This window comes from Athalia rosae, chromosome 2, assembly GCF_917208135.1.
Source record: "Athalia rosae chromosome 2, iyAthRosa1.1, whole genome shotgun sequence".
Taxonomy (NCBI): domain Eukaryota; kingdom Metazoa; phylum Arthropoda; class Insecta; order Hymenoptera; family Athaliidae; genus Athalia; species Athalia rosae.
The window spans coordinates 20996506-21020608 of record NC_064027.1 but is presented as its reverse complement, the minus strand read 5'-3'; the positions used below and the strand labels follow the sequence as shown (position 1 = coordinate 21020608).

Sequence of the window (24103 nt, the reverse complement as noted above, 5' to 3'; positions counted from 1 at the left end):
AATACGATTAAATGAAAGAGGAGGACGAAGATCATCGTAAGATTCTTTAACTTTATTGGTAGCAAAAATAAATCATGGACAGACAATTATCAGAGTTTATTATTCAATGTGCTTTCTTGCAGAAATATCTTCGAGCACCATTTAATATCAGTGATCGATCAAAATACTATGTCATACTTCTACGCAGTACTGTCTAGGGCTTCTTGCGCTCTGAAGCAATCGCTAACAATTTTCCATTTATCTCCCACCGCCGTGATGAGGAAATTCTGATTGAATGGTTTTGAAGGTTTTTCGTGGTACTTGACTTGACCACTAACTTTTACCAGAAATGTTAGTTGATTCGCCACAACCGGACCTGTAAAATAAGTAATGGCATTTTGTTTAATATTATTTCTCCCGTAACAAAATCTGCCTACGATCACTCTTGAAAGTTAATTACCAGTGATGGGTTGTGCATCAAGAGTTGTGATTGAATGGTCCGAGGCAGGCAGATCTATCCAAAACTTTTGTATGTTATCTTTACCTTCGATACCATTACCGTTCCAAATTAATATTCCTGTGTCGAGGTATAATCGTGATATCATCTGCAATAAAAAGGGTTTTGTACAACTCTAGTGGCATCCAGAGGTGAAATAAGCTCTTTCTTTATGGAGCAATAAGGCACCCCAAAAGAGGTCCATAATTTAAACTGTGAAGGAATTTCACAAAAGTACAACTAATCAATCGTCGTCGTACATCAATAGCTCTATCTCATTTGATTAACCTGATCAAATTGGTTCTATGGTCAGTGGAAGTAGAAAACAACGAACTATACTCACGTATCTTCGTTTGTCAACGCTTTCGTAATACAATTTTGTAAATTCTTCAGCCGTTCTGCAGGCAAGGTCGATTTTAGCTTTGATATCCTGAAATCATTGAAAACATATATTTGTACCTCACAACGCGATGCAGTAACAATCTTTCTAGCCGTGATGTATTCAAATTTTTTACAAAGCACGGAATGCAACAGATTGCGATCTTAAATACTCAAATTGAAGAATATAAATAGCTAACACAAGTACTTCAAAATCTATTTAGCAGTACCCGTTGCACGTATAACCTATAACTTTACGTCGACAATCCGTCGAGACGTATGATGCAATACAGCGTGGAGATGTTTACATGATAGAACTCAGTCGAAAATAAAAAATATTTTTGATCATCATCTGGCAGGTGCGTTGTTCGCTTGGATCACAAAGTAGAGTAATTCTTAGGTAAGAAATGATTGAACAAATCAAACGACAATAACATTACCTGCTCCATTTTCAAAATCGTTGATGTAAGGTACTTGTCAATTACATGCGTGTGCACGCATGTGCGTCATTGGATTAATATTTACGAGCAAATAAGAGTACAAAATTTCTTCCCTCCGTATAATTGTATTATTACTAAATTGTTCAAGATAGTTGAACAAAAATTGTCAGTTTATTCGGTACACTACGATCTAACAATCGAAATGCATCCGTTGAATCAAGTGCATATTCAGATTAAGAGCACGCAGAATATTAGAAATTGACAATGAAAAAATTCCAGTCTCCCCCCCCCCCCCCCCCCCCATACCCGTGATTACCCGATTATAACCGTGCTTGGTGCATCGGCCATCGACTTCTGCTTTGGCTCGGCCTTTAGCCAATAAAATATCTCGAACGCCATAACGCGAAACGTCACTAACGTCACCAACGTGACGTTTGCGCGGCACGAGCTGCACTCGGATCCTCGGATCAGCAACTTTGCTGATCGCTTGTGGCTTTGCGTTCGCGCCTCGCGGATTGACGCAGAGCGTCGTATACTGAAAAAAGAGGTCGTCGGTGATTCGTATCAAGTATTTCAGATTTGGAAAACTTGATAAATTTGAAGACACCCGGCAGACTTTAGACTGTTCGTCGCCAGACGCCGGAGCATCGGACTGCTGTCCACGATTAGGATATGCGACCGTTCGAAATAGCGCTCGAGAGAATTGAAAGATGTTGAAGGAGAAATGAGAATCAGGATAATTCATTTGGTTAGGGGCAGGTTGGCACTTTGGCAGAAGGGCACGCGACTCACGCCGTGTAAAAAGGGGGCGTACCGTACCGGTCGGTTTAGCCATGTTTGCTTATAATTTGAGGATTTGGATCTTCCTTTGCTTTGATCTATCTACCTACGTTAGTACTTTTACTAGTGGCTATAGTAAACACTAATCTGTGAATACGAATTGCGAGATCTCGTTGCATGTCACGTGACATGTTACTTCTACAGTTATTTTTTCAGGCATGATGGCGCCAAACGCTAGTATCCCCTTTTATGTAAATATATTATTGATTCGGTGGATTTTGAAATCAATCGTAATTCAACGCGGCGAAGCGAATAACTTTTAATAACTAAAACTGAAACGTAGGATCGTTCAAGAGTGAGTATGGATTGACTATATGTTGGTGGAATAAATAATGAGGACATGTTGGTTAGGCTACTGACAGAGAGACGTACGCACTTATCGTTGACGGAGTTGCCCTTAAGAATGGGTCCCCATCGGGTAACAATAATGTTTTCGACTTTGGATATATTAAATCGCGCGTATTTATCCTCATAAAAGTATATCCGGCTAATAGATCAATAATAAGGTATTTAATGGATTTCGAGTGTGTAGACTTGTGTGGATTGGACGGGTGCCGCCATCTATATTGTCAATGTTGTTGGGCAGCAGCATAATGGAGCCGTGAGCATTTTCTCCGTGTGAACATACTATTTTCTGTAGTTTTCTGTATATCATGCGATTTTATGCCGATTGTGGTGTTGTTACTATTCAGTTTGTGCAGTGAGTGATAGTTATTTACAAAGAATACCCTATTTATTACACGATATCGCTTCGTGTCAATGTTTACATGCTTTTAGGATGGGAGCAACCTTTTACGATTTTAATCTCTTCTGTGATTCTCCAACTAAATTCATCAAACCAAACGAAAAAACAGTCATTCAGATTACACCTCTCATAGATATACACGCGAGTGAACGATTTGTTCGTCAAAATCAGTGACTTTTTTATAACCTCTTTTTCTTTATTCATTCACCTGTAAAGGGACTGAATTCTCCTCACCTAGCCACCACGAATTTGTTACGGTGACTATCCATACCTTTACTCATTCTCAACCACGGTATTCTATGACAGAAACCATCCATGGACACCGGTATTTGCATGCCCAACTTTCACTTCATCGATGAAACCCCAGGAATCCACATTTCTGCGCCACGAGACCGACTACCCTGCCTCCACAAAGATTCACTGACCACATTCGTTCTCTCTTCTTCTCAAAGTTATATTCCAATTCAGCAGAAGCTGCTGTTGTTTCCCCAAGCATTTCTAGCTGGAACAATACTTCCAGAATGTCAGTTGACTCTATTGTTACCTTAACCTACTACCGCGTCGCTGAAAACTATATGCAAGCGTCATGCCAAATTTTTATTCCACGTCTCCAGGCCGGGCCCTTGATTCAAGCTTGACATTTGTAAAACAGTCGATCAACGACATGGCGATGATTACTCCAACACACAGGCATATCTCAGCACTGGCTTTAATTATTTCACAGTTGTGAATAGTATTTTACAAGTATCTGCTATTTATAGAAACTTGGAATGTCCAATCCACAAGATTTGTGGCCATATTCTAAACATTCAGTAATCTTTAGCCAAGGTGCATGACAATGTTAAATACATAACAATGCGATAAATAAATTTGTTTGATGTAGCCAATACTGTTCCCTAGGATCTTTGTCTCAAAGGATTATTTATCTCAGATCATTCCCTCCAATTGGTCAGTTATAAACTAGTTTTCTTCGTGTAGTGCTCCCATTTATTGTGTTAGTTTAATTTCACTTCCAATCGCATCCTACTGAAGCTTATTCTAGATTGCAATGAAGTACAGTAATAGTTGAGTCGTTCGCTGTCTCGTAATAGTGAACACGAGTAGATATTACAAACATTATTTGAATGCACACTTGAAATACACCTAGTGTTCACTCATGATTTTAGTTATCCCAACCAGCGTATACATCGTGTAGTCTTTGGTACCTTACATCGCTCGATGCAACATATCTAATGATTGTTATTTTTTTCTTCTTTGCAGTTGGAAGAAACATTCGATTTCCAGATAATAAATATCCTATGGACAGCTATGTAGTGAGTACTCAAAAATGGTTGACAGAGCTATATTTTCTTCCCTGGCAACATTTGGAGACAAACAACGCTTACTAATTATTCCAGGGTGTGCACAGCCCACCTGCATGTGCCACGTATCACTAGCTTACTTGGTCTAGTAGAATGGCACAACGAGGGAAAAGAATAAACAGAAGTGACAATGATCTGGCGTCTTGTCCGGGCGCCATTAAACGACGTAAGTGCCGTCTGGGCCCAGCAGTCCCCAGCTCATCGACGGCAGCAGCAGCTTTGGGGCCCTCTGAGGAGGAGGAAACGATGGCGTCATCCAGCCAAGGGGGAGCATCCTGGACCCCCCGTCCCCTCAGTGATATCAAATCTACAATCTATAATCGTTCCGCGACTGAAGCTCCAGCCGAACTGTTTCGCAAAGACCTGATAAGCGCTATGAAATTGCCAGATAGCGAACCCTTAAGTCCAAACGAATATTGGGTTATTACAGATCAGTGGAAACAAGAGTGGGAAAGAGGCGTTCAGGTGCCTGTTAATCCCGATTCTCTACCTGAACCAGCAGTCACTGTGACACAAGCTTCACCCTCCAACAAGCAACATGGTGAATTTAAACTGTAAGTAAAACCTTTTCACTGTACAATTTTTATTCTTTTGAATAATGAAATCAAGAGTATTGCATCACTGTGAGTGTATGCATAACTCTGAGCCACTTTAACACAATCTGTTTGAATTTATTTGAGATGGATAAGAAAAGTGAACTTGAGAGTGACTTATAATCCTTATCTGAGTATTTGTCATTGACAGTCTGTTGACTAAAGGATACTGTTAACTAAAAGGAGATGTATGTTCTTCTAGACCAAAAAAATTCATCAGAATATCACGGGACGACTGGTTTAATTCAGAAGATCATCATTTGAGTACCACACCTGCACGTGCCGAAAAAGCTTGTGCATACGATCTCGATGACACCGATATTGCATGGCTAGGTGTGCTCAACGGGGAAAGAGCTCAGGTAAATTAACAGATTCTGTAATCACCTAATTTACGCGTTGATAACGTTGTTTTTCTCCATAAGTTTTGGGCTATCGGTATGTCAGCCTGTTGATTCTTCAGCAAACTCATACTAAAATGGAGTTAGTACCATTGTTCGTCTCATTTGCAAGGCCTAAATTTTATGATCTCAGGCGGGACAATCATCGATCACTGAACCACAACTGGAGCGTGTTATTGAAGAGCTGGAAGTTTGTTGCTGGGAACGAATACAGACAATTGTGAAAAATGAAGAAGGTCTTGGCATTGAATTTGACGAAAATGTCATCTGTGATGTTTGCAGATCTGTGAGTATTTTGCGTGAAACGACATTGATAAAATTTCTTTGATGAGTAACGCAGAAGTCGGATGATGAGAGTGCAATGGTTGATGGTACATGAGCAGAACGTTTGGTTACAGCCTGATTCCGAAGAAGGTAACGAGATGGTGTTTTGCGATTGCTGCAACATTTGCGTACATCAGGCATGTTATGGAATTACTTCAATACCCGAGGGTTCCTGGTTATGCAGGACATGCTCTCTGAGCCAACGTCCAGATTGTGTTTTGTGTCCCAACAAAGGTGGTGCCATGAAATGTACACGAAGTGGACAAAAATGGGCGCATGTCTCCTGTGCTTTGTGGATTCCTGAAGTCAGTATTGGCTGTGTAGAAAGAATGGAGCCAATCACAAAAATATCTAGTATTCCGGTACGTTGAATATTTAAAAACTTGGCTAGATGAGCCGTTAAGGATTATTGACTGCTTATCAGCTATCGATCTATTAACCGGGGACATAAATTTTTACAGCAAAGTCGATGGGCACTTATATGCGTGTTGTGTCGTGAGCGTGTGGGTGCGTGCATTCAGTGCAGCATAAAAACTTGTAAAACAGCGTATCACGTAACTTGTGCTTTCAAACACGGACTCGAGATGAAAGCCATTATCGAAGATGAAATGGCCGATGATGGTGTCAAGTTGAGAGTAAGTTCTTTTTCTTTTTTCGATTTCCACCGTTTCAAAATTTGACTGAATTATTTCACATTAAAATCTGCACACCTATAGATCGTGGAATTTTCCCTCATTCAATTTTCTCACACTTGGAATAGGACGCTAAAAAATAGAGTTTTATGATTACTTTGCAGTCATACTGTCAAAAACATAGTAGAACCAATACTAAAGACAAAGTCGGTGTCGGAGGAGCTGTGGGTAGCACTAGTGGCAAAGGTGGATCAGATTCTGAAGACGGTGAGGCAAGAAAGCGTAAGCGCAAGGATATGACGTCGGAAGAAAAAAATCAAGCACGTGCAGCTAAGTAAGTAAAGGCGTTTTTTAATATCGTTTCAAAGTTTTCATTACTATTACGACATTTAATCACGAATTGAAAAATCTTGGACGCAAAATAATAGAGGAATCAGTATGCTAATAGTCTACTTCATCTAGGCTGCAAGAAATAGAGGCAGAGTTCGACAAGCATGTCAGTCTAAAAGACATTACTTCCCAACAACTTGACGTGGACCCAGATGGCATCGTTTATATTTATAACTACTGGAAGTTGAAAAGAAGAGTAAGTCAACTGTCACTGGAGTTTGTCTGTTATGAATTATTCCTACACTGAATGAGCGTAACCGTAGCATGAATTTCAGATATTTAGTCCATTTTTTTGAAACTTACGAATATTTTTAGGCTGGACATAACAAACCGCTGTTGGCGCCACGATGTGGAGAACTGTCAGGTGCTGGTGCTCGAGCTCAAGGGCAAGCTGACTTGGAGAAGCTGCGTACGTTTGTCCAACTGCGACAAGATCTCGAACGTGTGAGAAATCTTTGTTATATGGTGGGGAGAAGAGAAAAACTGTGTCGGACATTCTTGAGGCTACGTGAACAAACTTTTCATAAACAAGCTCTGGTAATGTCAGGGCCATCTTTACCCCCAAATGCCGCAGCTGCCGTCTTAGCTGCTAATCATGGCCCTTCTATATACGATCGCTTGTACTCTCATCCGTACTCTGAGGACCATACCCACGATTTCGATGTAATTGTTGCAAGAATTGCTGGCGTTGAATCGCCCACACCGGTATCGAGCGACGAGAAGAAAATACCAACAGATTTCAACGGAGCATCGAAAGAAAATTCGAAAATGGATAATCCGTACAAGAAACTCTACCTTAATGGTTCGGTGAGGAGAAAAAATTTGTACGGTAGCGATTTATCTTCCATTAGCGCCAGCGAAACGGACACGGCTGAACCAACGATTAAATCACCCACTAAGAATTCGAATAAATTAAAGAAGGAACTTAACACAGATATGAGTACAGACGAAGAATCTGCTCCTTCTAAACCCAAGACCGATAGAAGAAAAAATAAGAAGGGTAATGTATCTGGACGCAGTCGGACCGTACTACGTGATAGTAGCGAAAGTGATAAAACGGAGACGCAAGCCAGCAGGTTACATACTTTGCAGCAAATGGAAAGAGAACTCGAAGGAGGTGCGTCTGCCAGCGACAGCGACGACCTTTTACCTCTAAGTAGTACCTCAGCATCGCGTCTCGGACCCTCCGATGCTGCCGCCATATATTCAGATACTGATTCCGATTCACAGGAGCATGCACATGGAGCGGTTCTCCGAACAAAGGCTGCTGTAAAAGAATTTTCAGCTGCCGATATTTCTAAAAATTCACAGAAGAGTTTTGCGAACAAAGATTTACGCCAAGATCACATGGTAGATGAATTGCCGAAGAGTAAGGACAACGTGAAAACATCAAAGAAGAAAGAGTACGTACCGACGGCTTTGATAGTACCTCAGAGGCAAGCAGCTAAAAAGGCATCGGAAATCATGCAACGTGCTCAGAGCAAAAAGGACACTTCGATAGAGCCAGATGTAACAAAGTCACCAGCGGAAGAAGTAAAGATTCCCAAACCAATGAAACAAAAATCTAGTAAACAGAGAGATGGTAAAATTGGTAAGGATTCGAAGAATAACGATATTTATGATTTTGATAAAGAGTTTGGCGATGGATCAGAGATTCTCGCCTACGTTCCACAACGACAGGCAGCCAAGAAGGCCGCTGAACATATTAAAAGTGGAATGGGTACCAAGGCTGGCCCAGCAGAAGCAGAAACACCTGAGGTTAAAGTGAAGAAGGATTCTCCGGAACAAACGAAAAAGAAGGAGCCAAAGAGAGAGGAAACACCGAAGAAAATGAAAAAGTTGCCGGAAAGTTCAGCCCTGTCAGCGTTATCTAGCAACAGTGATAGTAGTAGCAGTAGTAGCTGTAGCAGTTCCTCAGAGAGCAGTAGTGACTCGGACGAATGTCCGAAAAGCACAGCTCCTGTTGTTCCTGCTCCTCCCATTGAGCAACCCAATTCGCCTACAACCTCCTCAGACACAGATAACAGCAGCAAAGTTAAGTTCAAAACGCTCAATAAACGACACTATAATAAAGCTGCGGACAATGCAACGGACTCTGATACTAACCAGAAGAAGTCGGCTGGCCGAAAAGTCAAAAAGCTGCCCGATAAGAAGCTTAAAACTTCCGACGGGCGGCATGGACCCGAATTTCAGCCGCCGCCTTCTGAAAGAGAAGAATCAAGTAGATTCTCAGTGTCCAAGGAACAACAACCACAGCAGCAGCAGCAGCAGCAACAACAACAACAGCAACAACAACCACAGCCACAACAACAACAACATGGTAGAAAGTCAGATCAAAGAGAATCAACCAAAAAAGTCGTCATCCCACAACAGCCTTCAAACCAGATCAGTCCACTTGGTGGGAGTCGAGATAATGATGGGACACGAAATATTCCTGGGCCCAAGTCTGCAAAGAAGTCAAATCAGGTTCCCAAGCAGCCACAACAACAATCAACCTCTACCCGAAAAGACGAAACAAGTGCCATTACAAAAGCAAAAGTCGATGCTCGTAAACGAAAATCAAGCGAAGTTCCCCAAAAAGAGGAAAAGAACAGTAAAGCCTTGGCTTCGCTCAAAAAGATGGAAAAAAGAGCGACTGACAAATGGATAGATACTGACAAGTGTGATACCAAGAATGACGTTAATATTATTGAACCTGACACACCTAAAAATCCATCTGAAGATATTGCCTCAAAGACTGATGATAAGAAAAACAAAAAGACTGCTGGTAAGAGCACGGTAAACACGCTAGAAGAAGAAATAAAGCAGAGAAAGGCTGAACGAGATAGTCCTAAGAAATCGTCTAGGGGATTGGATAAGCTCCTCGAAAAGAGGGAACACCTTGACAAACTATCTAAAGCAAAGAGCTCTGATTTTAAATTAGAAAAAGAATTATCTAGGGATGAAAATACTCCAAAAGAAGATTTGCATCCCAAGGTTGTCACGACGGATACGGTTAAGAATGAACATCATAAGCATCATCAAAGCAGTCATAACGATGTCAGAAAATCTTTACCAAATGCCGACAGAGGTGCGAATGATTTCGACGATGTACTGTCTGACCAATGTTTAGACTCGAAAAAGAAAAGTGAGGAAAAAGTGGACACCCACACAGAAATAGCAACCCACGACACAGAAATGGCCACTACTGTCGATAGCAAAGAAACAAGAGATATTGCACTGTCAAAATGTATTCCCGACAAACCTGAGACAAGTGAAAAAGACAGCAAACGAAGGAAATCATCGAATCGTTCAATTTTCTCACCACAGCATGCAAGTAAAGATCCAAATGTATCGGAGTTCTTTGACTTTGACCATGACATACTAACTGTCGATGAAATGGTAAATGAGGATGGCTTCAGCATACCACGGGATCCAGAAGAACGAGCTCCACCCCTCACATTTTCGTTCAACAACGAACTTTGGTTCAAGGAAGATTCTAAAGAGGATAGTGCAAGAGAAACTTTACATCTGGTAGAAAAGCTGCGAATGGAACTCTCGAAGAAATCAAACTCTGGACAACCTGAGCATGAATCTGTGGTCAATGAGAACGAGATTAAAAAGGAAGAAATAGTACATGATAAGCCTGTTGAACCAATTTCTCAGGACAAGGAGCTCACAGTCCAAGAGGCAGAGCCTGAAATCCCGCCTGAAGTGAAACACAGCGATAGTATTAATCAAGTATCCGACGATTTGAGTGTCAAAAACCAATGTACAGAGGAAAAAGATAAATTGTGCTATCCACACAATGAGCCCTATGCGCCATATAATAACGAAGATCCTGAAACTGGCAAAGTTACAGTTGCTGAAAGAGAAAAGCTGGATAGAGGTGAAGCAGATGAAAGATGGGTACCACCGAGCATGGAAAACTTCAACCCTAATGACGTACAGTTGAACACACTCATCGAGAGCCAGAGTCATTGCTACAGTGGGCATCAATTTCCCGGTGATACTGTCATGTCGGAGAGCAATACCGACGCACTAGTTCATTCACAGATGAATATGAATATTGAAGAACAGTACCAATTACTTCAACCCTCGCACCAGCAGCTCATACGCCCCCCGCAACATGTTGATCCTCATTCCGAATCCAGAGTACAACCCATTCAAATAATCGATCATCAAGCTAACTTATTGCCGAATCAAATTGTTGATGAAATAACACCTATGGAGATGGTCAACCGGCACCTCAGAGAATTACCAAATTCGGAAGAAGATCATGGCAATGATATGGAAGGTCATGTTCTGGAGAAAGAAGAAATGTCATCGGACATCAGACAGGATTACAATCAAGGTGGTTCACCTTACAACGATGTTGGCATGTCGCGACAGGATACCCGATGGGTGGAAAGTCAATTATTGCCTTCGCGTAGGTCTACCTCCTCATCCATCACATCAGCTTCTTCTACGGAAGATCACTCAGCTATTCCATCATACAAAAACATGGCCCCAATACCTTTTCCACCATGCTCTATGGAGACGGGAGCCTACCAATCCTATTCAGAGCCGAGCACATATGCCGGCCCAGTCTCATTATTTCCACCTCAATCATTGCCATATCCGTCGCCAGGCACAGCTATGTTTCCTCCACCCTTCGGTGCACCCTTCCCTACTTCTGGATCTCTTCTGCCACATGTGTCGAAACCTCTGGAAGATTCTCTCAACATGCAAGCATCTCCTTGCACAGCTGCATTCACATCCTCGTCGCACAACATGGCACTGACTGCCGCCATGGTATCGCCTACAAAAATTTCTACTCCCCCACCGCAACCACCCACGATACCCGAACAAGATCAAACTCAAGAACTGACCCAACAGCAACAACCACAGCATCTACCACAGCAACAACAACAACAACAACAACAACAACAACAACAACAACAACAACAACCACAACCACAACAACCACCACCACAACAACCACCACCACAACAACAACAACAGCAGCAGCAACAAGCACAATCTCAGCAACAATTACCACCAATGCCCAGTCCTCCTGTTGCTCCGATGGCATTCCTAAATAACATGTCAGAAACGCCAGCCTCTGAAGCAGTAGTTGACAATCTGCAGGAGATACCAGTCGAGATCAAATCAACGCAACTTGGTAAAAAATCTCCTGCAAAGCCTACAAGATCATCTGCCAGAGTAACATCTTTACAAGGAAAGTCACCTGGAAAATCGCCTCGTCAGGAAGCTCCCAAGGCTGTACCAGCGTCGAAGGCACGTAGCCGAGCATCCAAAGCCACACAGCAAACTGGGTATAGGGGTCGTGGACGAGGAGGTCGGGGTCGCGGACGAGGAAGAAATAATCAAGGAGCACCTGCTGTGTTGAATGCAAGCCTAGTGAATGCGTTACATAATAACGACGACACAATACGTAGCAAACTTGTCGGTACTGTGTATGATTTCGACTTTGATGATGATTCTGCAAATGAAACAAATATCGCGGATCTGCGCACGATGCGCGAGAGGAAAAAATCAACGGATGTAAGCGAAAAGCGGGAAGGCTTAGGTATACTGAATGAGGGAATGCAGCCGTCTCATTTATCTAGTCCTACTTTACATAAGAAATATGGCGACGAGAGAAGATTGTTGTCGCCTACTGCTCATGACAGTGCGGGTGCAGGAGATTCTGAAGCTACAGCTGGACAAACATTTACTGATACTGTACTGCCTCTACTACCAGGACCAGTTGATATGCGGACGTACAATTCAACCATCGACGCACAAACTTCATCGCTGCATGCACAGTCGTACACGAATCATTTACTTGGTGCTTTCACGAGCGGGTCCGCTGACCAATCTTTGCCAGACATAGAAGAAGATTTTGAGAAAGAATTACATTCCGCTCTTATAGCAAGCAAGCAACTTGACCCGTCCAGAGATCCGCACATATCTAATCCAATAGCTGAAGCGCCATTATCTAATTTGGGCGAACCCAACAAAGTGTCACTCACAGATTCTCGTAATCAACTAAAAGTCAAAATTAAGGGTCCATTCCTGGATGCTAATTATGTACCAGCGTCTTCCGCACCCCCACTTGCACAGCAGGCTCCGGTTATAATAACTCCTGCTGCCACAAGCGCCTCTGTTGCTTCTGGAACTTCAAATCTGCGTAGGATGCGAAAGAAGGAACTATTGAGACAGTACTGTACGCAAGATATGAACATGGAAGATTCTACTTCAGGCAATATAGCATCAGCACCAATAACTTTGCCACCTGTTAGTCGGACTGTTATCACCATTCCCAAAGCAGTAAAATCTATGACAAGCTTTCCAACTAGAGAAGACTACAAAGCAGTCGTCGATGCCAATATGGAGAAAAAGCGAAGAAAAGAAAGAGGGGGTAGTTTCCTGGATGTACTGGACGAAGAGGGTGTTTCAGATAGTCGACGTGGTGTTGGTGCCAGTAATATAGATAGAAGAAGAGGCCGGCAGACCAGACCATCCGCTGCTACGATAACAAATAGTGGACTTGCACCTAAGCTTAAAATAAAAATTGGTAATAGCATTATTGGACAAGAATTGGGCAACGTGCAAGATGATCGAAGTAGAATACGACCGCCAAAGAAACGATTAAGCAGTATTCCCAGCTTACCGAGTATGGAGGAATTAAAACGAGAGAGTATGAAGTTCCGTAGAATGATTATGGCGGGATTTGATAATGACGAGAAACCAAAAGTAAAAAGTAAAAGGGATAAAAATGGTAAGAGAAAGAAGAAACAATCCAATAAGAAAGAAGGGCATGTAGAAATTGTCGGGGTCGGAGCTGCACCCCCGAAACTAATTATTCGACTGGGGAAAGGCAACAACTCTGCAACAAATATAAACGAGACGACCTTTAGCGAAGCACCTACCACCAAACCCCCTGGGGGAATTGACGGAGCAAAAACTACGATCAATCCTTTGGAAAACCTGGATAGTCGAGTGGGTCCCCCACCTCCCGAGCCATCCAAAGAGGAGGCAGGATATCCGCTAGATAGTAAAACTGACGAGAAGTTGCCGACCGATCCAAATGCCAGTATAACTTCATTAAGAAATGTACGTTCTGCAAAAGTCACCCCTATAAGGTTAAAATTAACAAGATGCCAAGAAGGATATGAACTAAAAGCACCAGTGGTTAGTAGTGCGTGCGAAGACAGTGGAAAAGTGAACTCCAACTTGATACCTACACTGGAAGGCGTTGCCGTAGTCGATAAGGAGAGCGAGGAATCCTCGACAAAGCAATCTTCCAAGGAGGATGATATTCCTATGCTGCCACAACACACCTCCCACAACTCTCCCGGCTGTCCACCCGCACCACTTCCACAGGGATGCCAAGTTAGGTGATAATAATTGTATAATACAGTAATTAATGGTTCTTATTAAATGAAAAAAAAATTAAAATAAAATAACATTATATATATTATATTAATGTTGAGATGGAGACTCACTAGAAAAACTTTTGTGTAATATATATTATTAATGGTATGTAAATGATCTGAGGGTGAAGTGAAATGTCACAAAGTGCCCAAAAACTCACCACAATTAGCATGTGCATTTCAAGAGTAAACTGCAGGTTGTTAATTAAGGTATCATTCATTGTCGATATGTAAAATGTAACGTCATTTCAACTCATATTCTTATAAAGGCAATTGATAATGATTTTATTCAAATAACGTTTGATACCATTCTGGGCACCCTAACTTTTAATGAAACTACCCTGTACAAATATTCATAAATCACCGTTTAAAATCGTGATTTCAAACACGTTAGATTATAAATAATTTTATTAAAATACCATATAAATATATTTCCGAAGACTATTGTTAACATAAAATATTGGTGTATGTATATGTATATATATGTGTGTGTATAAATAGGATTATATGTGTGTATATATACATATACATTATACACAAGTATATTAATCAAGGAATAAGAATACATAAAATCTGTTTTGCTTTTCATTTTTCGAAAGAATTTGGTTTTGACCAATTTATTTAATGAGAAGCATTCACCTAAATTTAGATAGATTTAGATTTTTCCTGCTATAACACGCAGAATATCATGACGTGTCCTTTGAAACAACCACACCTAGGTAGATCCAACTAGTATAAATCATGTGGTGAAATTTGCTTCAGGTTTAAATCAGTTCATATAATCAAGCCTCACTTGAGTCATTAAATTAAGTTTGGTTCTTATTTTATTTTATTTTATTTTTCTTTTTTATTTTCTTTTGATTTTTTTCTTTTGTTTTCATCACCTTTTTATGTATAGTTGCAGCTATTATATGTGATCTATTGTTGAGGCGTAGATTTTATTCTGGTAATCCCAGTTGTTGAATATTTTTTTAAAACTTGTTTCCGTGAATTTTCATAACTCTGCGGTGTGTAACAGTAGCATAACTAATATTTATTTGCGCGGACATCTATCCATACTATTATACGCAGGGTGTATTATTTATTTGAAACAATTGAGCTTCAACGAGGAGATTTATACATTCGCCAACTCTTTAGTAAATCTATATTTTTTATTTCTGAACGTAGACTGGTTGCAACTCAATTTTTCTTCTATCATCTACCTACATACATAACTCTTTTATCACCTGATAATATCAGCTAATTAAAAGCAAATTCGTAGTTACAGACGGTTCTCATTCTTATAAGTAGACAGAATAGGTTCAACGCCTGATTTCTAAAACGATGGATTTTATACGAACTTGAATTCGAGCTAATGTTTCTAAACCTTTATATGAAACAGAGTGCTTGCCAAAATGTAAAAATCTCCTTGCCGCTTACTAAAACTAATTGCTGCTAACGCGTAACGAAATTATAATTTACCTGTAATGTGATGCTTCGAGGTGATAAAAAATTTCAAATTTCAATTTTTAGCCTGAAGTTGTTCCTGTTAATATCAATATCAGTCAGATTTCATTTTACCGAGAATTATCGGTATAAAATATAGTAAGAACGATTTCCCATTTCAATTATTTTTTTGATTATTATATGGAGAGATAAATAAATTCCAATAGTAGTTCTATCTAACATTTTGCGGTACCAAATTATTCTTTTTATGCTTTTCAATACGAAATTGCAAATGTAGCGAAACAAATCACTTTGCTATATTTTATTCCACAATAAATCTGTAAGATGCAATCGGACAAAGGCTCTGAACGTACAGTATCAACACCACGTCAACTATTAGTTGCCAACGAAATCACCTCTGTAAACATCACTAGAAGGTCTAATTGCAAAGTTTCAAAGTAATATAGTTGTATATACCGAATCTTTACTTATCACTAATTCGTAAAATGATCGTCATATGGTATCAAGTGCGTAACGGCTGTGTAAAATTGTTTGTTCTTATCTTTGGAGATGCGTTTTTCTAAAACAATTTGAAATTTTATTTCCCGGATAACTATTATTTATCATTGGCCAAGAGAGTTGATTCGAGACTTGAAATGGGAATATTGATCGTTACTTTAACTTACTCTGACGTTTGGAGGGAGTACAACAATTAAGGAACTACATGAATTGTTAGGTAATTAACTATTTTGATTCTTTATTATACAAGTTACACAATCACCTGTTACCAATCCAGTTTATCAAATCTATTAAAAAATTCTCGAACCCCCGAAATTTACCTATCTTGGCCGTGAATGAATTCTACAAAATTTCTATCCGAACATTATGTCTTTGACGATGTATTTTTGTCTCGCGATTTAAATTACAATTCGAATCCTCGTATTTTGCTTGTTGCCTGTGCACAGGTATGCCATCTTAATTACAATAAGCAATGCCCGACTACCCCGCACTCGATTGTATCATATGCAACACTCAACAGTCTGCTGTACATTGTCAGTGATAAGAAATAACGTTTCAAAAGCCTATATTGTACAGAATAAAATAAATATTTGATTAATTTTTAATCGTTTCGTACATGTAATTCATAATTGATGATAGTAATAATGATAATGATAACGATAATAATATTAATTATTAATAGTTGATAGTAATAGTAGCTGTAGTAGTAGTAAAAGTAATAGTAGTAAAATTAGTAGTACTGATTAAATGATGATTTAATAGTTATTATTATAATTACGATTAAAATATTAATAATAATAACGATAACAAGAATAATAATAATAATAATAATAATAGTAATAATAGTAATACTAGTAATAGTACTAGTTTATAACAACAATAATGATAAAGAATTTAATAATATTATACATATACATATTATATATATAAATATATATATATACATACATACATATATATATATACCTATATATAGTTTTATTATAATATAAATGAAGTACTATATGATATTTAGGTATTGTATATAGTGTACAAGAGAAGCTGGTCTTGTAAGATAAAGATTAAGGTGTTTTAATGTGCACATAGCCGCGTCATTGTCAATAATCATATTATTACGATTAATAATAATTACAGTTTTTTAAAAATCTGGTTCCAATGACTTATTTCATTGTATCATCGTAATTTTTCTCTACATTACTCGATCCCTGAACTTGATCCTATAACAACAAAACAATATTCTGCTTCTACCCCTCACGGAATACAGGTGAATAATTTCGAAGAAGGAAAGTCTTGGGGCTGATGAGGCGGTTGACATTAGATTCATTTTTATAACGCTCTGCTTTTGACCGATAATCAAAATTTTTAAGGGGTGGGTGAATCCAACGACGCCCGGGGTTTGAAATGCGCTGTGGGTAGTGTGATATCAGGTGCCCGAATAACATGATATCGTCTTTTTTATTGAGGAAAAAATAAGTATGATCATCCCTTAATCCGGGCAACCAGCACCGTAACAGTATTGACTTCTCATCCCTGACCATTGACACGTTGACTGATGATAACTGATCTTCAGTCAACGATTGACACAACTGTTGCTGTATGCCTATTTGAAGGGGCTGGCAAAAACTCCATGGGCTAAAGTTGCCGGTAGGAAAACTTAACATAACCAAGCATCTAGCCTCATGCCATTATTTAAGATACTGTTACACAAGACGTCCAAAGTTTGACACGGTGAGTTGCGACATCGTTAGTTTTTAACTTTACAGAATGAAATGTAACAGCAAAAACTGGAGCAGTGGAATATCGTGGCAGATTCATTTTGCAAAGAAAATGCGGGAAATTTGGAATGTCAACGTTGGGGAAACAGATACATAACCTGAAACTGTCGTCGGAATATTTGTTTTTATTAGCGTATGATTATAAATCAACCGGAATTGTTTTTTCCGATAGTATTTGAAGTACAATTGCTACAAATCTTCTCTAATTAGCGTGTGATCGCCCAATTACACTGATTCTCTAGTCACAAATGAGTTTGTTCGATTAATATTTATGGCATATATAAAGAACTTAATTAGAGCTTGATTTATTGTATTAGTTTTCATTTCATTTACTTGATCAAGAATTAAATCATCTTTACAGATAAGCCTGACACAAATCACGAAGCTGCAACTATGGCTTCTGAAAAGTTAGTTTCCTGTGGATTGGACTTTTGTTCAGTCCCTGATCTGAACAATTGTTTGATAACTGCAACCTCTGCTAGGTAAATGAAAAACTATTCTGTATGAATAATAATTCTTTGTATCACAAATCCAGCTCTGCAATGTAGTGTGCCAAGCTGACTTGTGATTAATCACACCTTCTTGTACTTTACTGCAACAATGGCACAATATTTTTCAACATCAACTTTGTACCATTGTTCTAATGTTCAATATTCAATTGAAATTATACAATTGAATGCTCTTTATAGGTATGATTTCATATGCATACCCTTGGTACATCCAAAGTTGAAAAGAGAATTCAACAATAATGATATGAAAAAACGACCTGGGCCGTTTACTAGATCCGATATGATTCTCTGTAGTTCAGGTGAGTTTCAGTAATCCCTTTTTCAAAATCTCGCTATTCACAGCCCTTCGAATAACTCAGAGGTATTTATTTGGTAGATTGGAACAACTTGGTTGTTGGCAAACTGTCGCCCTACATTGACGTTGACGTGACCGACCCCATATCGAGAAAAAACAACGAGGAGACTCTGAATCAGGAGTTGGCTTTGGCAGCCCACTTGGGTTTGCCTGCTATTAGCTTTAAGCTCACGCGGAATATAAATCGCAATATTAATTTTGCAAGAATGATGCATAACAAAGCGACAACAACCTACACTGTTCAGGTAGTTGAAATGTTAACGGACGGCATCTAAACAGATAACCATAATCATAATACAGAAATATTATATCAGTTTTGAATGATTATAGAGTATATTATTTATACACGAAAGGATAACGAGTGAGATTCAGGTTGGTATTTGACTTTGCAGATATGGGTGCAAGTTCCAATGGAAAATCCAGCAAAACAAGCCAATACGTACAGGTCTGATAGAGGAGACGATGATCCTGTGGAAAGCACATGGGAGTGGTGGAATTCGTTTAGATTAGTCTGCGACTTTCATGTAAAACTTGGAGTTGCCTTGATCGTTAGCCACGATATACCCAGTTCTGAAGAGGTATCGAATGAGATCAAGTAAATCTTTTATCGGATATCTTAGTACACTTCAGTTTTTCATGGTACGATCCAATGTAATTTCAGATAGACAGATGGCTGGGGGAACCTGTGAGATGTTTGATCCTGCCAACAACGATATTCATCACTAATAAGAAGGGTTACCCAGTATTGAGCAAAGCGCATCAAATGTTGTTAAAAAAATTCTCTCCGCTGAGAGTACAGCTGATTCTGTCCGGGTCCAATAGGCATCAAGATATTACTTTTTACCACAATTATCTTAACCATCTTGCCATGGTGAATTATATTAGTAAAATACATTGGCCGTACTTTTAGGAGTAAGCTTCGATGTGTCCTTGAAAAGTAAATTTTTTTTTTTCTCCAAAAGCAGAATTATCAAAGAAATGGACCAGTTGAAAGATTCGCCCGGGGTTACGAAGACTACTTGCAATGCCCTTTACAACCATTGATGGACAATCTTGAATCTCAAACCTATGAAATATTTGAGAAAGATCCTTTCAAATACAATCAATACCAAACTGCCATTCAGCAAGCAATTCTTAGTAAGATTCCCGAGAGTGAAAAAGATACTAAAACTCTGTGAGTACAAGTTGAGTCCAATCTTTTAAAATCATATTAACCGCATCTGTATATTTAATAATTCTTTGTTTTCTCTAGAGTTATTATGGTTGTTGGGGCAGGTCGTGGACCCTTGGTACGGGCAGCTTTGAAGGCTGCTGAGAAAGCTAAGAGAAAAGTAAAAGTATATGCAGTTGAAAAAAATCCCAATGCGGTTCTGACGTACGTAAGACTTTGTAGAATTACCTTATAATTTATCAGATATTGAAGAGTACCTAACATATCACGTTTATCAACAGACTACTTGCGCTGGAAAAAGAAATTTGGGGAGACAAAGTTACTGTTGTGTCATCTGACATGAGGGAGTGGAACGCGCCTGAAAAAGCAGACATCCTTGTATCCGAGCTCCTCGGATCCTTCGGAGATAATGAACTTTCACCAGAATGTCTTGACGGCGTTCAACATTTCCTCCAAGGTTGGCTTTGAAAACTACGTGCATTTACTTCCAGTACATGATTCATCAGCTCAACATATTACTAATTGTCTTACATATGTTTCTTGAATCCAGCTGATGGAATAAGTATACCGAGTTCATATACCTCATATGTAAGTCCAGTGCAATCCTCCAAGTTATACAACGAAGTTAGGCAGTGTAAGGACAAAGACAAGCATCCCCTGGCCCATTTTGAGACGCCTTACGTAGTTCACCTTCAGAATAAGTACGATATTGCACAACCGCAGCCTCTCTTCACATTCATTCATCCTAATAATGGTAAGCACTGATCGTCAATGACATGGCGATATTTCGAAACCGAATTCTCAACTCTTCCGGTTGTGTGCTAAGTGTTTATTCTTTCCAGAACCAATCATTGACAATAACAGGTACGAGGTAAAAAAGTTTGCCGTCACTCAAAATGCAGTCCTACATGGCTTCTCCGGATACTTCGATGCAGTGTTATACAATGACATCACTCTGAGTATCGAACCAAACACACACAGCCCTGGAATGGTCAGCTGGTTTCCAATATTCTTTCCAATCAAGGTATGATTCAATTAACATATTGTGCCAAAAATTCTTTTCAATATTCATGGACTCTCGATATTATTCGATTTTTTATTTGCAATATATAAAAAGAACGATTTATCCAGAGACGATAGTCGCAAACGAATGAGATAAGATATCTTACTGTAAGACCCCCTGCAGGCGTTTGGCACTAGCACCAGTGTTTTTTTTTTTTGTTTACTTTCATTGAACGTTGAAAGAATCAAAGATAAAATATTTTAATCGTGTGCCATTAAAGTGTATATGAATATTTCAGGAAGCTGTCTTGCTTAAAGCTGGGGATCAGGTTGAAGTACATTTCTGGCGAAGATGCAATCTGAAAAATGTGTGGTACGAATGGTGTATCAGCAAACCTGTACCAGGTTCCATTCACAATCCAAATGGACGTTCCTATACCATTGGACTTTGAAGTGAAGTGAAAGATGTGGGTTCTCAGTTCTCGATAAATAAGCCTTTAATGAATGGAGACTTCTCTTCCGTTATTTTCTACAATCTGCATCTGGTTTTCTTTATCACCTGGGTGTCCCCATTATTTATAAGCCAATATGTGCTATGAACACGAGTCTGAAATAGAACAAGATTGACGAAAGACTTTTTTTTTGTTTCATCGGTTTGGTTCAATACGACCAAGATGTTGCCTTGCGGATTATTGCTCCTGATCCCACAGGTCGCTGGTATTGCGTAGAAATTTGATAACATGTTTGCCGGTCATCGCAATGAAGAAGTGTTGTAACCAACCGATAAACTGCTGAACTCACGTGATCAGAACAGCCGAGTTATTATAATTTGCTACGCATAATTTTTTATTTAAATAGGTCCCCAAAGTTCATTTATCGTTTGCATAGAAATTTGGTTAATTTTATCACCTGTAGATATCGTTACTTCTCACCTTCTGGGTAAAGATGTATATTAAATCTTATTTATTTCACTGATTTTGATCGAACTCTATCGATCATTACATTTTTCTTAATGTATTAATGAGTCTCGAACGCGAGAGACTTGTCTTATCTGAATCTTGAAAGGTCACGGATTTGGTATCATCGTAAGAAGCATAATGATCGCACTTGCAAGTCGTCTACGCTCTTTGGATTCAGCGATAATGAACGAAAGAGGGGACAAAACCTCTGCTACTGAGATGAGAATAGAGAGAAGTGGCAAAAACATTGGTAAAACGTTGTAATAAGATCACTCGGTATTCTGTTGCTTCTGTAACTTTAAATCTGCGATTCGTTCTATAGATAGTTGGCGCGGGCAGAGCATAGCTAGCAGACGACAGGCTGGCTAGCAGAAAGTATATACCTTGTAATCAAATTTTAAAAAATGGCCCAAATCATTACACAAGTTGTACGATGTACGGTGAGAACTGTGGCCTGTGTTCGGACGAAGCAAATGTTCAGTGCAGTTCCAAAGAAATCGTCATTCATATTACGAGGAATAAGTACGTCGCGGTGCATGTCCAAGACCGGTGAGTCCAATTTGAAAAAAATCAGCTCGATTATATCGATTGGCTAAACTTCTTTTGATGTTCGTTTGATTATTACTGAAAAACGTTGGAAACCCTTCATCCTGAGATGCCCTCTAGAAAAACGCGTAATAATTTTGTAAAGTTACTTATCCTCGTTGGAGGTTATCTAAGTTATGTGAGATTTACAAAATTTCATCGATGATAAGTCTGCGATAAACAGAATCTGAATTTCATGTTCTGGTGTGTTGCCCAAATGAGAGTAGGAAAAATTACAGTTCTATTATGTTGTTGATTTTATTCTTCTATACTTGAAGAAAATATCAACTACAATTAACCTTGCGATAATCTTACAGATAGATTGTTCACGGAGAAGCACGAATGGGTAGAAGTCCATGGTAAAGTGGGTACTATTGGTATTTCTCATTATGCCCAAGATTCGCTCGGAGATGTAGTCTATGCACAGCTTCCCGATGTTGGTACTTCGATAAATCAGAAAGGTAGAATATGTTTCACATTCTCTAACACTTCTTAAAATTTCATTTCTAAGACTCGATGAGTATAGGCTCAGAAGTCTCACCATGGTATCAATCTTTCATGTTACAGATGAATGCGGAGCACTCGAGTCTGTGAAGGCGGCGTCAGAGCTGTATAGTCCTGTTAGTGGAAAAGTAGTAGAGAAAAATGTTGAAGTTGAGAGTAGTCCAGGCTTGATCAACACTTCTTGCTACGAGAAAGGCTGGCTTTTCAAAGTTGAACTGACTGATCCAGAAGAACTGAAAACTCTTATGGACGAGAAGGCATATGATCAATTTCTGAAAACTGATAGTCATTAAAAGAGAAAAGTTAAACGAACAACATGCACCGAGTCGTATGTAAACTAGGCATATATTGTTAAGATCGATTACTTCTCCCAAGGTGCATTTGTGTTACTTGAAACGCCGAATTCTCTGAAAAGCAATAAACGAGGACTATGTATTTTATTTGATAGCTGGTATGGAAGGAATCAGGTGATAATTATTGGCATCCGTATGATCTGTTATGATTGGAAAAACGATTTGATGGCTCTTACAGTATTGTCCAAATTTGTGAGCATAGTCAAAGGACTTATAATTATATTTATTATGAATAATGATCGTAATGATAAATAGACCTATCTTGGTCACTTATCGATATAACAAAATGAAAGATCCTTTGATTATGTAATGGTATATAACACAATTTTGAACGTGGTAAATTTCCTGGCGTGACCAGGAACCATTTGGCTGCAACGTTGAATTGGACACTGCTAAATATTACAGCACCAATATGCTACCAGCAATCAAGCACACTTTCATAGAAAGAATCTTCGAAAATTCCATGGGTAAAGTTGAGAGTATTTTTGGTTGCCTGCCATCAGGTGCTGTCCATTATTGATGTTGTTCCCTTGCACAGAGCCTAAACGGCGTTTGCTCTTTTTTTTCAAAAATCAGGTTCAGTCCTAATAATTGAATCGAATGATCGAAGGAGTGTGTTTCTTTAATTTCTGGCAATCAATTTTTCACACATCTATCGATTACAACATCGTATGATTCGGAGTGTCACAAATCTACCCGTAACCACTTATTCATATAAATAAATGTGCACATTTTCTGCCCAGAGACGAGATGATGTAAGAGCTGGAAAAGTCATAGGTTTTCTAAAGGGCAGCGTATCAGTATATTACGTACCCACAAAATTAAATTGTAAATCATCACCATCTCATTCAAAATTATCGGCGTTTACCATTGTGTCTAAGCAGGTACAATTGTATGTTAATAATAAAGATATATTTACAATCAATGAATTTTCTACATAATTTACAATTGCCAATTTCTAATGGCACCA

The 24103-nt window shown here is 39.1% G+C and overlaps 4 protein-coding genes across 10 annotated transcripts; 3 read left to right on the top strand and 1 right to left on the bottom strand.

Moving 5' to 3' along the window:
- Positions 1-37: 37 nt before the first annotated feature.
- LOC105689435 (NTF2-related export protein) lies at positions 38-1840 on the bottom strand. The gene is made up of 4 exons (XM_012406444.3): positions 1294-1840; positions 819-905; positions 440-584; positions 38-355 (listed from the first exon to the last, which is right to left on the bottom strand). Exons 1-4 carry the CDS (start codon positions 1300-1302, stop codon positions 180-182), a joined length of 417 nt encoding a protein of 138 aa, XP_012261867.1. The 5' UTR covers positions 1303-1840; the 3' UTR covers positions 38-179.
- A 220-nt stretch (positions 1841-2060) lies between these two features.
- LOC105689433 (PHD finger protein rhinoceros) lies at positions 2061-14270 on the top strand. Of its 4 annotated transcripts, none has more exons than XM_012406440.3 (10): positions 2061-2428; positions 4139-4191; positions 4276-4793; positions 5035-5191; positions 5364-5516; positions 5629-5916; positions 6016-6189; positions 6351-6520; positions 6649-6772; positions 6892-14270. In XM_012406440.3, exons 3-10 carry the CDS (start codon positions 4333-4335, stop codon positions 13942-13944), a joined length of 8580 nt encoding a protein of 2859 aa, XP_012261863.2. In that variant the 5' UTR covers positions 2061-2428; positions 4139-4191; positions 4276-4332; the 3' UTR covers positions 13945-14270. The 4 variants fall into 4 exon arrangements, with proteins under 4 accessions (XP_012261863.2, XP_048507311.1, XP_012261861.2 ...); XM_048651354.1 differs by lacking the exon at positions 2061-2428 and adding an exon at positions 2497-2734; XM_012406438.3 differs by lacking the exon at positions 2061-2428 and adding an exon at positions 2497-2833.
- A 2938-nt stretch (positions 14271-17208) lies between these two features.
- On the top strand, positions 17209-21267 carry LOC105689306 (protein arginine N-methyltransferase 5). 3 transcript variants are annotated; one of them, XM_012406220.3, is made up of 12 exons: positions 17209-17648; positions 18057-18177; positions 18385-18503; positions 18581-18804; positions 18952-19137; positions 19221-19430; positions 19522-19733; positions 19812-19934; positions 20012-20187; positions 20281-20484; positions 20573-20754; positions 21032-21267. In XM_012406220.3, exons 2-12 carry the CDS (start codon positions 18089-18091, stop codon positions 21182-21184), a joined length of 1878 nt encoding a protein of 625 aa, XP_012261643.2. In that variant the 5' UTR covers positions 17209-17648; positions 18057-18088; the 3' UTR covers positions 21185-21267. The 3 variants fall into 3 exon arrangements, with proteins under 3 accessions (XP_012261643.2, XP_048507266.1, XP_048507265.1); XM_048651309.1 differs by lacking the exon at positions 17209-17648 and adding an exon at positions 17929-17947 and having other exon boundaries at positions 19525-19733; XM_048651308.1 differs by lacking the exon at positions 17209-17648 and adding an exon at positions 17929-17947.
- A 527-nt stretch (positions 21268-21794) lies between these two features.
- On the top strand, positions 21795-24058 carry LOC105689426 (glycine cleavage system H protein, mitochondrial). 2 transcript variants are annotated; one of them, XM_048651344.1, is made up of 4 exons: positions 21795-21941; positions 22014-22240; positions 22594-22737; positions 22844-24058. In XM_048651344.1, the coding sequence occupies exons 2-4, from the start codon at positions 22096-22098 to the stop codon at positions 23071-23073; spliced, it is 519 nt and encodes a 172-aa protein (XP_048507301.1). In that variant the 5' UTR covers positions 21795-21941; positions 22014-22095; the 3' UTR covers positions 23074-24058. The 2 variants fall into 2 exon arrangements, with proteins under 2 accessions (XP_048507301.1, XP_012261848.1); XM_012406425.2 differs by having other exon boundaries at positions 21909-22240.
- Positions 24059-24103: the final 45 nt, after the last annotated feature.

Coding starts and splice junctions, on each gene's coding strand:
- LOC105689433 (XM_012406440.3), top strand. CDS start 4,333: ATGGCACAACGAGGGAAAAGAATAAACAGAAGTGACAATGATCTGGCG. Junction 5,517..5,628: donor TCTGTGATGTTTGCAGATCT/GTGAGTATTTTG, acceptor GTTTGGTTACAG/CCTGATTCCGAAGAAGGTAA. Junction 5,917..6,015: donor CAAAAATATCTAGTATTCCG/GTACGTTGAATA, acceptor AAATTTTTACAG/CAAAGTCGATGGGCACTTAT.
- LOC105689435 (XM_012406444.3), bottom strand. Junction 585..818: donor GCGTTGACAAACGAAGATAC/GTGAGTATAGTT, acceptor TTTTTATTGCAG/ATGATATCACGATTATACCT. Junction 356..439: donor TGATGCACAACCCATCACTG/GTAATTAACTTT, acceptor CTTATTTTACAG/GTCCGGTTGTGGCGAATCAA.
- LOC105689306 (XM_048651308.1), top strand. Junction 20,188..20,280: donor CGTTCAACATTTCCTCCAAG/GTTGGCTTTGAA, acceptor TCTTGAATCCAG/CTGATGGAATAAGTATACCG. Junction 20,485..20,572: donor ATTCATTCATCCTAATAATG/GTAAGCACTGAT, acceptor TATTCTTTCCAG/AACCAATCATTGACAATAAC.
- LOC105689426 (XM_048651344.1), top strand. CDS start 22,096: ATGGCCCAAATCATTACACAAGTTGTACGATGTACGGTGAGAACTGTG. Junction 22,241..22,593: donor GCGGTGCATGTCCAAGACCG/GTGAGTCCAATT, acceptor ATAATCTTACAG/ATAGATTGTTCACGGAGAAG. Junction 22,738..22,843: donor TACTTCGATAAATCAGAAAG/GTAGAATATGTT, acceptor TTCATGTTACAG/ATGAATGCGGAGCACTCGAG.